Source organism: Vombatus ursinus, unplaced genomic scaffold, assembly GCF_900497805.2.
Source record: "Vombatus ursinus unplaced genomic scaffold, bare-nosed wombat genome assembly UNPS02014809.1, whole genome shotgun sequence".
Lineage (NCBI taxonomy): Eukaryota > Metazoa > Chordata > Mammalia > Diprotodontia > Vombatidae > Vombatus > Vombatus ursinus.
This window is the reverse complement of record NW_020954587.1, coordinates 14,487,278-14,503,419: the sequence shown is the minus strand read 5'-3', so window position 1 is coordinate 14,503,419 and position 16,142 is coordinate 14,487,278. Positions and strand designations below refer to the sequence as shown.

Below are 16,142 nucleotides of genomic sequence, written 5' to 3'. Positions count from 1 at the left end.
CTTTGTACTTAAACCAGACACTTCTTTTTTTATTTATTTTTCATTTTCTATGTTTATTTCCATAAGTGTTTAAGTTTTAAATTTTCTTCCTCTTCCTTTCCTCCTCCTTCCCCAACGTAGCATGCAATTTGATATAGGCTCTACATTTACATTGCCATTAAACATATTTTCACATTAGTCATGTTGTAAAAAAGAATTAGAACCAATAGGAGGAACCACAAGAAGGAAGAAACAAAATAGAAGAAAAAAAAGAGCAAATAGTATATTTTGATCTACATTCAGACTCCATAGTTCTTTCTCTGGATTTGGATAGCATTTTCCATCATGAGTCTTTGGGAGATGTCTTAGATCCTTGCATTGCAGAGAGAAGGACTAAGTCTATCCAAGGTAGTCATCGAACAGTGTAGCTGTTAACTGTGTACAGTGCTCTCCTGGTTCTACTCACTTCACTCAGCATCAGTCCATAGAAGACTTAACAGGTTTTTTCTGAAATCTGCCTGCTCATCATTTCTTTTAGAACAATAGTATTCCATTACATTCATATACCACAACTTGTTCAGCCATTCCTCCAATGATGAGTATCCCCTCAATTTCCAATTGTTTGCCACTACAAAAAGAGCTGCTATAAACATTTTTGTACATATGGGTCCTTTTCCCATTTTTATGATCTCTTTGGGATACAGCCCTAGAAGTGCTATTGCTGGGTCAAAGGGTATGCACATTTTTATAGCCCTTTGGACATAGTTCCAAATTGCTCTCTAAAATGGTTGGATCAATTCACAACTCTACCAACAATGCATTAGTGTTCCAGTTTTCCCACATCTCCAACATTTATCATTTTCCTGTTTTGTCATGTTGGCCAATCTGATAGGTGTGATGTGGTACCTCAGAGTTGTTTTGATTTGCATTTCTGTAATCAATAGTGATTGTAATGGGGCAGCTAGGTGGCTCAGTGGATATAGCACCTCCTCTGGAACCAGGAGGACCTGAGTTCAAATCTGGGCTTAGACACTTGACACTTACTAGCTGTGTGACCCTAGGCAAGTCACTTAACCCCGATTGCCTCACCAAAAAGAAAAAAAAATCCATTTTGCATTTCATAATATTCTCTATCTCCTGTTTGGTCCTAAATTCTTCCATTATCCATAAATCCGATAGGTAAACTATTCCTTACTCTCCCAGTTTGCTTATAGTATCAGCCTTTATGTCTAAATCATGTACCCATTTTGACTTTATTTTGGTATGTGGTATAAGATTTGGGTCTACACCTAGTTTCTGCCATACTGTTTTCCATTTTTCCCAGAAGTTTTTGTCAAATAATGAGTTCTTATCCCAGAAGCTGAGGTCTTTGGGTTTATCAAACAGTAGATTACTATAGTCATTGACCACTATGTCTTGTGTAACTAACCTATTCCCCTGATTCACCACTCTATTTCTTAGGCAGTACCAAGTATCATAAGTAACTGATGTTTTTCCAAAAATGGAATAAACAAGTTGTGATATGTGAATGTAATGGAATACTACTGTTCTATAAGAAATGATGATTTCGCTTATCATAAGTTATTTATCATAAGTAACATGTTTTTCCAGTTATTTTTGATCTGACTTTATTTGTGTGGAATGTGTTTTGTAATTGTGCTCACCTAGTTCCTGGGTTTGACTCCTAAATATATTATAATGTCTATAGTAACTATAGTAGGTGGAATTTGTCGTTCTATCTCTTGCTGTTGGGCTTTGTTAGTAATATATAGAAATGCCAATGATTTAAGTGGGTTTATTTTATTTCATGCAACTTTGAAGTTATTAATTCAAGTAGTTTTTTATTTGATTCTCTAGGATTCTCATCATGTCATAGTATATCATCATATCATCTGCAAAGAGTGATAGCTTTGTTTCTTTGCCTATTCTAATACCTTCAATTTCTTTTTCTTCTCTGATTGCTAAAGTTAGCATTTCCAATATTCCATATTGAGTAACAGTGGAGATAATGGACATCCTTGTTTCACCCCTGATCTAATTGGAAATGCTTCTAGCTTATCCCCATTTCATATGATGCTTGTTGAAGGTTTTAGGTAATTGTTACTTATCATTTAAGGAACCCTCCATTTATTCCTATGCTCTCCTGTTTTTAATAGGAGTGGGTGTTGTATTTTGTTAAATGCTTTGTCTGCATCTATTGAGATGATCAAGTGGTTTCTGTTAGTTTTGTTGTTGATATGATCAGTTACGCTGATAGTTTTCCTAATATTGAACCAGCCCTGAATTCCTGGTATAAATCCTGCCTGGTCATAGTGTATTATTCTTGTGATAAGTTGCTGTAATCTATTTGCTAATATTTTATTTAAAAATTTTTGATCTATATTCATTAGGGAAATTAGTCTATAATTTTCTTTCTCTGTTTTGACTTTTCCCAGTTTAGGTATCAGCACCATATTTGTAGCATAAAAAGAATTTGGTAGGACTCTTTCTTTGACTATTTTCCCAAATAGTCTGTATTGTATTGGAATTAATTGTTCTTTAAATGTTTGATAGAATTCGCTTATAAATCCATCTGGCCTGGAGATTTTTTCCTAGGGAGTTCATTGATGGCTTGTTCAATTTCTTTTTCTGAGATGGGGTTAAGTATTTTACTTCCTCTTCTGTTAATCTGGGCAATTTATATTTTTGTAAATATTCATTCATTTCACTAAGATTGTCAAATTTATTGGCATACAGTTGGGCAAAATAGTTCCTAATTATTGTTTTAACATCGTCTTCATTGGTGGTGAATTCACCCTTTTCATTTTTGATACTGGTAATTTGGTTTTCTTTTTTTCTAATTAAATTAACCAAAGGTTTATCTGTTTTATTGTTTTTTTTCCTTTTATAAAACCAGCTCTTAGTTCTATTTATTAGTTCAATAGTTTTCTTAATTTTAACTTTATTAATCTCTCCCTTGGTTTTCAGTATTTCTAATTTAGTATTTAATTGAGGATTTTTAATTTGTTCTTTTTCTAGCATTTTTAGTTGCATGCCCAAACCAGACACTTCTAATGAATTCATCTTTCTTTAGACCTCTTTTGGATGAACCTGTTCCACCATATGATGCCAAAGTTTCCATGGAAATTGTTCAGAAAAATCAAGCAAGAAAAAAACAAGTTATCCAGTTTTGAAGTACTATTTCCTGCTAAGACAAGAAACTCAAAGCTATATGATGTATTCGAAAAGTAAATTATTGTGCAAACATTCTATACATTTTTAGATGATTATTTAACATTTTTAAGACACCTTCCCACCATCAGTGTATTTTAGAAGGAATATTTTGAAAGCTGGTTTTAGTTGCATATTTTGTTACTTTACTTCAAGCAATTATTTACTTTCAAAATCATTACCAAGAAAACTGCTGTCTTCAAGACAGCAATGGGCCTGTGTTACCATTTTCCTATAGTTGCTCTTTGGGTCTTCTTATCAGTTCCCCTCTCAACACTTTCTTTTATATATTCAAAGGCTAGTCGCGTTAACTAGTTTCTAGGTACTTCATGTGGCATCACAAAATGTTCCCAGTTCTTCACAAGGACAAGACAGTGAGCGCGCCAGGCCCTGGCAGAGCCAAACCCACCTCCTTCCTCCCCACCCCGGCCCCGGCCTCTGCTCTCGGAATGTAGCCGGGACCCTTCTCTGTGCCCCTCTGGGCTTGCCCGTGCGGGAGAAGCTGGAGGCCTGAGGGCGCAACAGAGCTCCTCGCCATGACCCAGGGGCAGCTGCCCGGGGAGGGCTGCACGTTGCTCAGGAGCCTCCTTAAACGTACAGGCGTGGCTGGGGGCGAGGGGTGGCGATGAGGGGCCTGGAACTGGATGAAAACTCGCGTAATCTGGAGATGAACCGGGGTCCACAACTAGGGGTGGAGGCTGGCCGTCAGATTCGTGCCTTAAGTGACTGACGGCGCCCAGGCCGCGAATCCAGGCCCTGGAGTGTTCGTAGTTTCGCCGCCGGACGTTAAGTTCTCGCGGGAGCGGGGGCGGGGTGGGCGGCGCGCGCCTCGCTGTCAGTGTGGCGCCGGCGCACTTTCCCGCGCTCGCTCTCTCGGGGGCCGGGTGGGGTCGGAGCGGGCGCTGGCGCGGGAGATTCCGAAGTTCGCCACCATGTCGATGACGGTCCCCGGCTACTCGCCTAGCTTCAAGAAGCCTGCAGAAACACTGCGACTCCGGCGGAAACGACCCCGAAACCCTGTGGACCCTGGAACAGGAGCCGCTGTCTCCCCGGCGGATCCGGCCGAGCTCGGGCCCCGCCGAGCCGCGCTGGCGGCCGGCCTCCGCCTCCGCCCTTTCCCCGCCACAGGGAGCAGGAGCGGAGGAGCCGCCGCAGCTTCCCTCCGGAGAAACCCCTTTGCCCGCTTGGACAATACCCCGCGGCCGGCCGTGGGGCCAGAGCCCGTCACCGACCCTGCGTGGCCGCCGGCCAGCCCCCTGCGGGACACGGCGGATCCCGTGAGTGACCCTCCTTCCCCCACTGTCCACTCGGAGGCGACCGTCCCTGCGCCTCTCTTCCGCCTCCCGTCCCCCCCCCCACAGGCGCCCCAGGCCATTTCACCTATGGTGACGCCGACTTGCCCAGGGTCTCTCCGCAGGTGGACTCTGCCCCCCAAGCCTCGCTGCCCCCCAAACGTCCATTTCTCTTGGGCGTATATGACCATTTAGGGTGGATAGCTGTTACGGTGATGTAAGCAAAGGTTAGAGCACGGCAGGTTTAAAGAAACCCCCTTTCACGCACATCCATGCCCACGAATGGATTAATGCTTGTGTTCATAAATTAGCAGGGAGGAGTAAAACAGGTTTTATGCCCGTTTATTTATGATCGATAAATAAATCGATCGATTTGGGGACCAGACAAGATGGCTAGTCAGAGTTACCCATCTCCGAAATGCCGGTTGTTGATAAAAAAGATGAGAGCAAAGGGTATTATTTGAGATTTGTCTCTGGCAAACAAAATTACAAACTTCCAACTTTGTTAATCCCCAGATTTTTTGCCAACACTTCCAAGTATGACACTTGCCTAGCCTGGAGATAAGATGGGGCTAAAGAAACTGGTTTCAATAAATTGAAACCCATTCTCATATGTAATAACCAGTATGCTTTCAGGATCTGTTTGGAATGGGTTGAATATAGGGGGTGCTTTGCTTTGTTTGCATTTTGAAATTCAAGTAAACCACTTGTCTTTTGGTATAAGTACATGATCATTTGCCTATGGAGTATATCGTAATCCATAGTATAATAATGATAAAGTGGGCAAATGCTTAGAGCAACTTAAGCCTTAACTCAAGTTTAAGCAATACATTAAAACTTTTTTCTTCTCAGTTTTTAGATTTTCATCAGGAAAATAATGTGACCTGGAAAAAAGGGTTTTCGGAAAGAACAACAGTTAAGCAATTATCCATGGTAATGATTTTTAAATTGTTATGAAGTGGCATTGAATGTTTTGCCATACACATAAATAACTTCTGCTTCTTAATAGCATTTTGCTTTTATAGATCTGTAATTTTTTTGTCTCTATAATGCATTCTCTACACACCTGCCAATGGCCAAGTCTGATTGTGTCACTCTCCTGCCCAGAAACCTTCATTGACACCCTCTTGGCCTCTCCAATAGAACAGCTGGTTCCAACCAGATGGTAATTTTGTAAATTACCTTTCAGTCCTTCTTTCACATTACTACTTTTCATAAACATTACATTCCAGCCATGCTAACCTCTCTCTCCATCGCCCAAACTTGACCTTTGATCTCTGCATTTGCACAGGATGTCTGCCGTAGCCAGAGTGTACTACCTCCTAATGTCTGTCTCTATCTATGAAGGCTCAGCTCTGATACTATCTCCAGAAGCCTCCCCTGAGCCTTCCAGTTTACTTTGTACTCTCCCTCAATATATGCTTAGTTGACAGAACTGTGTAGTGGACAGAATCTAGGCTTTAGAGTCAAGAATATCTAGATTCAAGTCCTGCCTCTGATACACACTAGCTATGCCAGACATGGGCTTGTTGCTTCACAGTGCTCCTGGTAATTCTTTAAATTATAGGTAACAGTCAATTGTGGAAGTTCCCTATACCAATGAAATCACATATCCAGACTGATTCCCCTACCCCCAAAGTTGCATTTCTTTTTTTCCTGGGACCAGGATTGGTCATTATCTGTATACCATGTTTAGCTACTTCTATATTGTTGTCATTGTGTATCATCTTTTTAGGTTCTGTTTCTTTCACTCTTATCAGTTCATATAAGTTTTCCCATAATATGTTTTCTGGAAATAGTACTTCTTTCTAGCCTCTCAGTTATTCCCATGCTTTTCTGTTGTATCATGCAGAAGTGTGACTCATGGGAAATGGAAAGAAATTTAGACCACATAAAAAAGAGAGGATAGCATGTCAAGTTGATGGAAGTGATAGATATTTTTAGTTTATCAGCTTTCTGTGGATTGCTCTGTAGAGGTATCTACTCATTTTATCTTTGCTTATGGTTTGTTTTGGTTTCAAGGTCAAGAAATTTCAGGGGGTGGGGGTGGGAGGAGTAGAGGGAAGACTTATCTTGCATTTAATAGGAATAGCAATTTGGTAAAAGACTTTCAATAGTGCTGTGTGGGTAATTTTGAAATTAGCTAATGAAATCTTTCAATCAAAAATATTTTTCTTCTAATTTCTGTGTTCCTTATTTTTGAAAGACTCCTCATCAACAGCACTCCAAATATGATATTCCATCTTCAGAAAGTGAGTTTCCTGTGGATTGGAGTATTAAAACTCGCCTCCTTTTTACTTCTTCCCAATCTTTTACCTGGGCAGATCATTTGAAAGCTCAGGAAGAAGCTCAAGGCTTTGTCCAACACTGCAGGGCAACAGAAGTTCATCTACCTGAGAATATACAGGTACTTAATTTAGCAAAAATGAGTTGGTCTAATGTCCATACATTTGTGAGCTACCTAGGTAATGTGCTAATTATTTTCTTCCATAATTGTCATTCTCCCTGTTTTTAAGACAAATATTGGAGAGTTCTTTAATTTCTTTCATGTTTTTGCCAACTTTTTTTTTTACTTTGGAATTAACCATTAAATGATGAAGAGATTGTTTTTTAAGAGAATTAGTAAATAAATGTTGAATGGCAAAAATTACGAACGAAAAATTTGAGCAAATAAATAAAAGGTAACTGGAGGATACAAATCAAATCCAAAGGCAGGTAAATTATTTCAATGACGTAGCTATATAATTCATACTGTAATTATCGTATGCCAAAATATGCAATCTGTTAGGCTGCGTTGGATTCTTTTTTTCCTAAATGTAGACTGGCCTTTTTGAATTAGTATATATTATGCGTATTTGAAAATATTGATACTGCATTTTCTAAACATAATGCCACATATTAACTCAAAATAGACTTACAGTGTTGCCTAAAAGAAGAGTCCCTTGGGGCAGCTAGGTGGCGCAGTGGACCGAGCCCTGGCCCTGTAGTCAGGAGGACCTGAGTTCAAATACAGCCTCAGACTAAACACTTGACATGGACTAGCTGTGTGACGTTGGGCAAGTCACTTAACCCTGATTGCCTCAATTAAAAAAAGAAGAAGAAGAAGAGTCCCTTGCAGGCTAAAACACTAACTACAGATGATCTGCCATTAGCATGTCTGTTATCCTATAAGTAAAAGGGGGCTTAAAAACTTTTTGTTTATGTACAATTTAAAATGTTCCCTGTTATTTTTCTCAGTATTCACATTAAATAGGAAAGGTTTGTTTAAATAAAGCTAAACTGGAGCTTACCCCTTTCATAATTGACCACAAATTCTAAATTAGTTAAGTTTTTCTATAAATAGGAAATGGGGCATTGTGGTGTAATGAGTGGAGAACAGTGGCCTCAAGACCAAGAACTGCTTCAAGTCCTGCCTCTGACATCCTGGCTTTGTGACCCTGGGCAGATTATTTATCATCCTGTTACCACAGACAGCTCTCTAAGATAAGTTGTAGAGAAAGTGCCAGTTTTGGTTGGTAGAGGAAGTTTCTCACCCGGAACATCTTATACAAATGCAATAATGCTTTTGGTAAAATAATCATCATCATCATCAGGGAGAGAAGTATTGAATTGTGTGGTTTGAAAATGTTCCTTTTGTGAAACCTGTGTACTTAAAGGAATTGAAAGTTTTTAAATTTCTGCAACATTTTAGGAGCCAAGCACTAATCCTTACATATTTTAGGATCCACGACTCTCCACTGAGCTTCGCTGTGCATTCCAGCAGAGCCTTATTTATTGGCTTCATCCCTTCCTGCCATGGTTACAACTTTTTCCACGTATTGGGGCTGACAGAAAAATAGCTGGAAAAACGAGCCCTTGGTCAAATGATGAAGGCCTGCAACAAATTTTAATGAGTGAATGGTAAGATCAGTGAAATAATTTCTAAATTAAATCATTACTTCTTTTTTATTATTCTGTTGTATTTAGTACATGCAAATACATAATAACCAAATCTCATTATTAATAGTTAGGAGTTACTGTATTTCACGGAATAATTGTTACCACCACATAACCATCACACCCTGGAGCAGGGGAAGCTGCCATGAGTAAGTCACATGATATGGTAAGACTTGGCATCTTCCCGTGCTAGCTAACTTGTACAGTTCATCTGAAAGAGATACATTAACATATGAAGCATTTCTTTCTGATTATGGGTAAATACAAAAACTCCTCTGTGGGCTTCAAGCTGAAAGTAATTGTGTTCACTGAACAGCATGGAAACAGCTGCAGAAAGCAGTTTTCAGTAAGTGAAAAGTTGCGAGACTGGTGGAAACTAAAAGACAAGTAATACTAGCACAATTTTTTAAGCCTCACATAATGGTCACGTCTCACTTTTTTCAAAAATTTGTCATAAGCTGTGCAACAATTATGGAGTGAAATACTGTATTGCAACATTATGGATTTTTTGGTGAATTTTATAATAATGGTGATTATGATCTCTAAAATTGTTAAAGTGCTTTAAGGTTTGAAAATTGTTTTTCATTTAATTCAGTTTTGACTTATTTTCGCTCATTAATGTACTTAAGCCCCACAACTATATGACATAGATAGTATAGGTATTATTCTTACCATATTAGATTACAAAACTAAAGCTCAACAATTAAGTGACTTGCCTATATTCAAATACCTAATAACTGTCAGAATGGGATTTGAATCCAAGTCCTTCTCACATCCGGTACTCTACTATGCTGTGCTGCCTCTCTAAGAACCTGATATTCAACTAGATCTTAAAATCCCCTGAATTCAAATTAGTAAACATTTATTTAACAGTTAATTAGACGGTTAGTTAAAGTTCTTCCTTTGCTCCTCGGAATTGCTTATGATATGAACTTTGATATCTAGATGGTGTATCTATGGAGCTGATTATAGTATTTTGTGTGAGATGTTGGTCTAGACCTAATTTCTAACAAGCTACTTTCCAGTTTTCCTAGGAGTTTTGGTCATATAGTAAGTCCTTGCTATAAAAGTTTGGGTCTATGCAACTATATTTTTTTTCTATATGTTCTATACCTAAGCTTTTCAACTGATTGACCATGATTTTTTAACTAGTAGTTTAATCAATAGTTTTGAAAATTATTATTCAAAGTATAGTTTAAAGTCTGGTATTACTGACCCCCTTTCCACTTACTTTCATCATTTCTATTGATATCCATTTCAAAGCACATCTAACATGTGGTGAGTGGAGCTGCTCAAAAAACTGGCTTACCCTATCAGTTTTTGTACATAGAGCATTGGTAAAATTTTTAGCTTTAAAAGTGCTAGCACTACAAGCCAAAATTTGAGGGGATTAGCTGGGAACTTCTTTTATCAAATAACTGAGTTGCTGTGTTTTAACTTGGAATCATTTAATCACTTGTTCCCTAAAATTCCCATTGAAGATTTACAGATGAACTAGATAGAGAGAAAACCAATTATCTTTCTGTGAAATTTTTTTAAATTGATGTATTTCTCATTTCATTTTTTTGCTTTTCTCTTGCATCTTCTTTTTTAATTAATTTATTTTTAGTTTTCAACATTCACTTCCATAAGCTTCTGAGTTTTAAATTTTCTTCCCCTTCTCCCTCCCCAAGACAGTATGCAATTTGATATAGGCTCTACATATACATTGCCATTAAACATATTTTCACGTTAGTCGTGTTGTAAAGAAAAATTAGAACCAATAGGAGGAACCACAAGAAGGAAGAAAAAAAGAGCAAATAGTATGCTTTGATCTACATTCAGACTCCATAGTTTTTTCCCTGGATGTGGATAGCATTTTCCATCATAAATCTTTTGGAGTTGTCTTAGATCCTTGCATTGCTGAGAAGAGCTAAGTCTATCAAAGTTAGTCATGGTTGTTACTATGTACAATATTCTCCTGGTTCTAACTTCACTCAGCATCAGTCCATACAAATCTTTTCAGGTTTTTCTGACATCCACTTGCTCATCATTTCTTATAGCACAATAGTATTCCATTACATTCATGTGCCACAGCTTGTTCAGCCATTCCCCATTTGATGGGCATATGGGCATCTGTGATTTTTTTTTTTTTTTTTTTTTTTTTTTTTTTTTGTGAGGCAATGGGGGTTGAGTGACTTGCCCAGGGTCACACAGCTAGTAAGTGTCAAGTGCTTGGTCTGAGGTCGGATTTGAACTCAGGTCCTCCTGACTTCAGGGCCGGTGCTCTATCCACTGCGCCACCTAGCTGCCCCATTAAATATTTTTAAGGGTCAGCTAGATGGCGCAGTGGATAGAACACCACCCTTGGATTCAGAAGGATCTGAGTTCAGATATGACCTCAGACACATAACACTTACTAGCTGTGTGACCCTGGGCAAGTCATTTAACCCCATTGCCTAGTCAAAGAAAAAGAAAAGAAATATTTTTAAGACCAGTGATTCCATCCCAGAAGTGATTTTATGTCTCATTAAGTCATCTAACAGTTCCATGCTTTCATTTTCTCACCTGTAAAATTACTTCTACTAGAAGATCCCTCCCAGATCTAAGATACTATGACTTTTCCTTAGGTACCTTTTTTTATTTCAGCAGCTATTTCAGACTCTTTTGTCCCTTCAAATGTCTAATAAATGTTTATTGAACTCAAGGTTCTTTAAGTTGGAATTGACTTTCAGTGTAGTAATTAAAATAGAAGATACTTATCGTTTTTGGTAACATGGGTGGATTGCAAAAGCTCACATACTTTGAAATGGTTTGAAGTTTTTAACTAGATGGTTTAAAATAAACATTGGGGTTTTTGTGATTTTAAAATTTCAAAGTAAAAGTTGTTTCTTTAATTCATAGGTCCATCAGCTTCACTTCTCTGTATAATCTATTGAAGACAAAACTTTGTCCCTATTTCTATGTTTGTACCTATCAATTTACTGTGCTGTTTCGTGCAGCAGGACTAGCAGGAAATGATATAATTACAGCTATCTTGTCACCGACAACCAGAGGTTTAAGAGAAGCTATGAAAAATGAAGGTAAATGTACTTCTTTTGAAGCACCATATAGTAGTATCTCACTTTGTGTCTTATGTTTTCATTTTAAAAAGTGTGTAAATTGAGATATTTGCCCTGTTTCTAGGAGGGCTTTTTATCTTTTTTAATTTTTTTAAACTGTTGTTTGCATTATAAGCTTTAAGATTGTCTGCTCACCTTCCCAGGCTTTCTATATTTGCTTGCAGAAGGTAAATTCTTTTGTAATGCAAATCGTTGCAGCACATTATGATAGAAATATAAAGCGTTGAGGGTTTCCTTAAAGTAGAATAAGGCAACATAAACTTATAAAAATCAAATGAAATAAAATTTGATTGTTACTCTTACTTTTCTCACCCAGGTATTGAATTTTCTTTGCCTTTAATAAAAGAAAATGGCCAACGGAAACAAAAAGTATCTGAGACAAGTCTACATGTAGCAGAGAGTGAATGTAAGACAGAACCAGAAGAGTATGTAATTAAAATAATTTTCATGAATCATAAACCCAATATTATAATTTTGTGGAATTTTGTGAGTTAATATAAAACAAGAACCTAAAATGAAATATGATATATTTCTAGGGAACAACTTATCAGTGATGAGGATGAAGAGGAAAGTTTTTCCTGGCTGGAAGAGATGGGTGTACAGCATAAGATAAAAAAACCAGACATCTCTCTTAAGCTGTATCCTTTTAATTGCTGCTATTCATATGATGGGTACTTAACTTTTCAGAAATTAATTAACTTTAAACAAGTTTTGCTTTAGTGTAAATGTAGTGCTTTAAAGCCTATTCAAGGGGCAGCTAGGTGGCACAGTGGGTAGAGCATCGGCCCCGGAATCAGGAGGACCTGAGTTAATTTCTAATTCAGTCTCAGACCAGACACTTGACACTTATTAGCTGTGTGACCCTGGACAAGTCACTTAACCCCATTGCCTAGCAAAAACAAACCAAAAAAACTATTTATTTCCATGAAAAATGGCCTACTCCTTTATTGATCCTTGAACTAAAAGTCTAATTAAACTAAATTGATAAAGACAACATCTATATTTTGGTACTATTTAATTTCTAGTGCAAGTGATTTATAGGTGGAGAAGTAATTAAAGTTCTCAGTAATTTGTTAATAGTTTAATTTGATGATCCTTTGTTAATCCCCCTCTTATTGCAGCATTTTACACCACTGAATATGATATGTTCCTACCTATTCTTTACTCTTTCTGGGTTTTTGTGACACTCCCATTCTTGGATCTTTTGTTGTTATTGTTGTTGTTTGTCCTTTCTTGAAGAAGACCATGACATCAGGAAGAGGATGCCAAGACTTGTAAGTGAATTGGATTTTAGTGCAGGAGGCTTTGCAAGGTCACCAGCTTCACTTTCTCCTCTGGAACCATCTAGGTCCGATGACACAATATAGATCAGAATGACTGAAGATGGACCCACCTTGGATCTTCTAGCTGTTCTTTTACTTCATTCTCCTCATTCCCACTGATTCATCATCCATACATTTCCCATAACTGGCTATACACAAAAACTTTTTACTTTTCCCTTTCAGGGATCTTTTTGCTCCCATGGAGTCAGTTATCCTCTCCATGTAGATGATTTTCAAATCTATATATCCAGCCTTTGGTTCTCTTCTGAATTCCAGTGCCTCATCACCATTGGACATTTTTGAACTGGATGTCTTACAGGCATCTCAAACTCACCAAGTAAGGCTACCACAGCCCTAGCCACTGAGGTTTCCAAACTTGAGATTTTCCCTCTTCTTTTATCTCCATCAGTTGCCAGAGGTTGTTAATTATTCCTCCATACCATCTGCCATCTTTTCCCTTTTCTCCGCTATAGACCACAATCACACTAGTTCAGTCTTTCTTCGCCTCAGGCTTGTACTATTGTAATAGCCTCAGTGGTCTGTCTTCTTGCAGTCTTTTTTCTCTAATCCATTCTATACTGCTTAAAAGTTATATTCTTAGATTCATGCCACTCTTCTGCTTTTCAAAAGCTTCTTAGATAAAATACAAAAGCCAGTTGAGCATCTTCACAATCTACCTGCCACCCTCCTTTCTACATATTAGTGCCCATTTACATACACACTTCAGCCAAACTGACCTACTTGATGTTCTAATAGAGAACCTCTCTCTCTCCCTTTCTCCCTCTCTCCCTCCCTCCCTCCCTCCTTCAAGCACCACCTTCCCAATTATCCCCATTATTGCTTTGTTCCATTCTTTGTCCACATTTCCTCAGTGCCTAGCAATGCCAAGGGTGCAGTAGAAGCTTATTATTTATTGCTTGTCTCTTCTTTCCACCAGTTTTTGTCTTTATGTCCCCAATGTCTAGCATAATGCCTGCTAGTAGTAGAGGATTAAGAAGCAGATTGTTATTTCCAATGGAAGAGTTAAATCAGTGGTTTCTTTGCATTGATGTTTAAAATATTTTAACAATTTCCTTGACTGAAGATATTAGTCGTAAAGAGAAAAATGAAGTGCAAATGGATCATAGGCCTGAATCTATTGTACTGGTAAAAGGAATCAACACCTTTACGTTGCTTAACTTCTTGATAAATTGCAAGAGTTTAGTTGCCACCTCAGGTCCTCAGGCAGGACTTCCACCAACACTATTGTCCCCAATAGCTTTCCGAGGTGCCACAATGCAAATGCTCAAGGTAAAAAAACAAAAAGACCTTTACTAATCCCATGCCTACATTCTGGCAGAGCTGAAAGTATTCTGTTTTCTGTTATTACAGTCCTTTACTTTTTGGGTTTTTGTACTTTATATAAATCCTGTTCTGAAGATGGTTGATAATTCTTCTGTAAAATACTTTTAACTAATGGAGGTGTTACCACATTGTCAGTCACTTTAGGAAAATTAATTTCATTTTTGCTCTTTATTTCTTATCTATAAAGTTTAATCAAGGAAACTTTGTAGAAACTTTTAAGACAAAAAACTCAATCATCGACTTTATTCCATCTCTTGTGGAAGGTAGAGAAGAGGGGGTTTAAAAGAGATGCTCACGTTTTACTTAAATCAGTCAATGTTCAATAAAACACAGGAACTATACTTGCTTTCTCCTTTTCAGTGTTAGAGGAAAATTATAAAAAGAATGAGAGATTGTACACGTTTTAAAAAAAAAAAAAGGAAAGGCACTGTCTTGAATTGTATAACATTGTCATCATTTCCCTTTTCTTCAACCTCTACCCAGGCACGAACAGTAAATGTGAAGACACCAGTTTATACTGGTTATAAAGATCAATTTAGTTTGGAGATTACAGGCCCTATTATGCCTCATTCTCTGCATTCATTGACTATGCTGCTCAAATCTGCACAAAAAGGATCTTTTTCAGCAGGATTATATACTCATGAACCAACATCTATATTTAACACTTGTACTCAAATGGAAAAAATATCAAACAAGGCAAGTAGACTATTTGATTATTAAGGAACTCTGTTATTCCAAACTGAAGAAAGTTACAAAGTGAAATTGTAAAGCTGGTTTGGGGAATTAAGGAATGGCAGAGAATGCTAACTTGTGACTAATTGAATATTAGATCCTTCAATTTAGTCATCTAGAATTGTCCCTTGTCCATTTGTGATTGAGACTAGAGAATATGTTAAATGTAATGAACGTTAAAAACAATGCCTGTTGACCCTTTAGCTTGTTGGCTTTTCTTGCTGCTTTATCCACTCGAATTCCCAGATTTCTATTAAATTTAATTTTTAAAAAATATCCCCTACCTTCAAAATGTCTTAGACTAGGAAAGTTATTAGTGATTCAAAGGATGCTTGCTTCCAAAAAGATGAATTTCTTGAGCTTGATTTGAGCTTTTCAGAAACTGATGTACAGTATAACATTCACAAAACCTTTAAATCTTTTATGAAACTTTTGATCCCAAGTATGATTATGCTGTTCTAAATATGTGTGTTTTTAGGAAGAGTTCCTAATTTAAAATTTCTGTAGTAGCCAAAGGAAATGTACTGTCTTTTTTTAAATAAGCATCTGAATTTTTACAGGATGTCCTTGAAAAGGAGCTTGCAAATTGTGGACTGCATCTTAAAACTCTAAGTCAACTTACCCAGTTACCAATACTAGGAAAATCATCTTTACGATTCATGGAAATGGATAATTATGCTTGTAATTGGAAGTCTTGAAACAAGTGGAATGACATTAACTGCCAACTTTTAAGAAACATCTTCCCAAAATTAAGCAATCTAAAGATATCTCTCAGGGTTTGTAAGAAAGGAACAATATCCAAATCTTCCAACAGGTTTGGGTAGCAGGGTAACGTCTTTAACATAACACTTAGGGAAAAAATGTGAGACCCTTCACTTCCTAGTCTGATCATACCTCCAAATGTGAAGAATGTTTTGTTTGGCCATGATTGATAGATTGTAGAAAATTTACTTTGATGTGATAACATTCTGAGAAACTACCTCACAATGGATTTTGAAGAGGATTATAGATACTCAACTGGTTCCTACATTGCTATTTTTATCCTAGAAAATTTAAGTAGGAATGTTTCTGTAGTTTATGCAAAAATATCCGCTTGTGAGATGAATTTCATACAGTTAAAAAGTAGCATTTTAGTATAGTTTATGTAAAGTGTAGTTAATGTGTATGTTTTTGTAAAATAAAGTTATTTTCCCTTTAGTAGGTATCAAGTGATAATGTAATCTGTT

The 16,142-nt window shown here is 37.4% G+C and overlaps 2 protein-coding genes across 7 annotated transcripts in view; both read left to right on the top strand.

Moving 5' to 3' along the window:
* The window catches only part of CRYZL1 (crystallin zeta like 1), a 68,102-nt gene extending 64,872 nt beyond the window's left edge, over positions 1–3,230 (top strand). For 4 of the 5 annotated variants that reach the window (XM_027875513.1, XM_027875515.1, XM_027875512.1 and 1 more), the window contains one exon: positions 3,053–3,230. In XM_027875513.1, the coding sequence (XP_027731314.1) occupies positions 3,053–3,152 (100 nt within the window). In that variant the 3' untranslated portion in view covers positions 3,153–3,230. The remainder of the gene's footprint in view (positions 1–3,052) is intronic. The other variant, XM_027875514.1, reaches the window with a different exon arrangement.
* An 819-nt stretch (positions 3,231–4,049) lies between these two features.
* Positions 4,050–16,113, top strand: DONSON (downstream neighbor of SON). 2 transcript variants are annotated; one of them, XM_027875576.1, is made up of 10 exons: positions 4,050–4,466; positions 5,334–5,414; positions 6,688–6,888; positions 8,203–8,381; positions 11,301–11,479; positions 11,835–11,943; positions 12,055–12,156; positions 13,932–13,986; positions 14,668–14,880; positions 15,477–16,113. In XM_027875576.1, the coding sequence occupies exons 1-10, from the start codon at positions 4,122–4,124 to the stop codon at positions 15,612–15,614; spliced, it is 1,602 nt and encodes a 533-aa protein (XP_027731377.1). In that variant the 5' UTR covers positions 4,050–4,121; the 3' UTR covers positions 15,615–16,113. The 2 variants fall into 2 exon arrangements, with proteins under 2 accessions (XP_027731377.1, XP_027731376.1); XM_027875575.1 differs by having other exon boundaries at positions 13,932–14,130.
* The last annotated feature ends 29 nt before the right edge of the window (positions 16,114–16,142 follow it).

What these genes read in the sequence shown, in the direction of transcription:
- DONSON (XM_027875575.1), top strand. Translation starts at nt 4,122, where the DNA reads ATGTCGATGACGGTCCCCGGCTACTCGCCTAGCTTCAAGAAGCCTGCA. An exon ending in CAGTTAAGCAATTATCCATG is followed by an intron (nt 5,415 to 6,687) that starts GTAATGATTTTT and finishes TATTTTTGAAAG; the next exon opens with ACTCCTCATCAACAGCACTC. An exon ending in CCAGACATCTCTCTTAAGCT is followed by an intron (nt 12,157 to 13,931) that starts GTATCCTTTTAA and finishes TGAAGATATTAG; the next exon opens with TCGTAAAGAGAAAAATGAAG.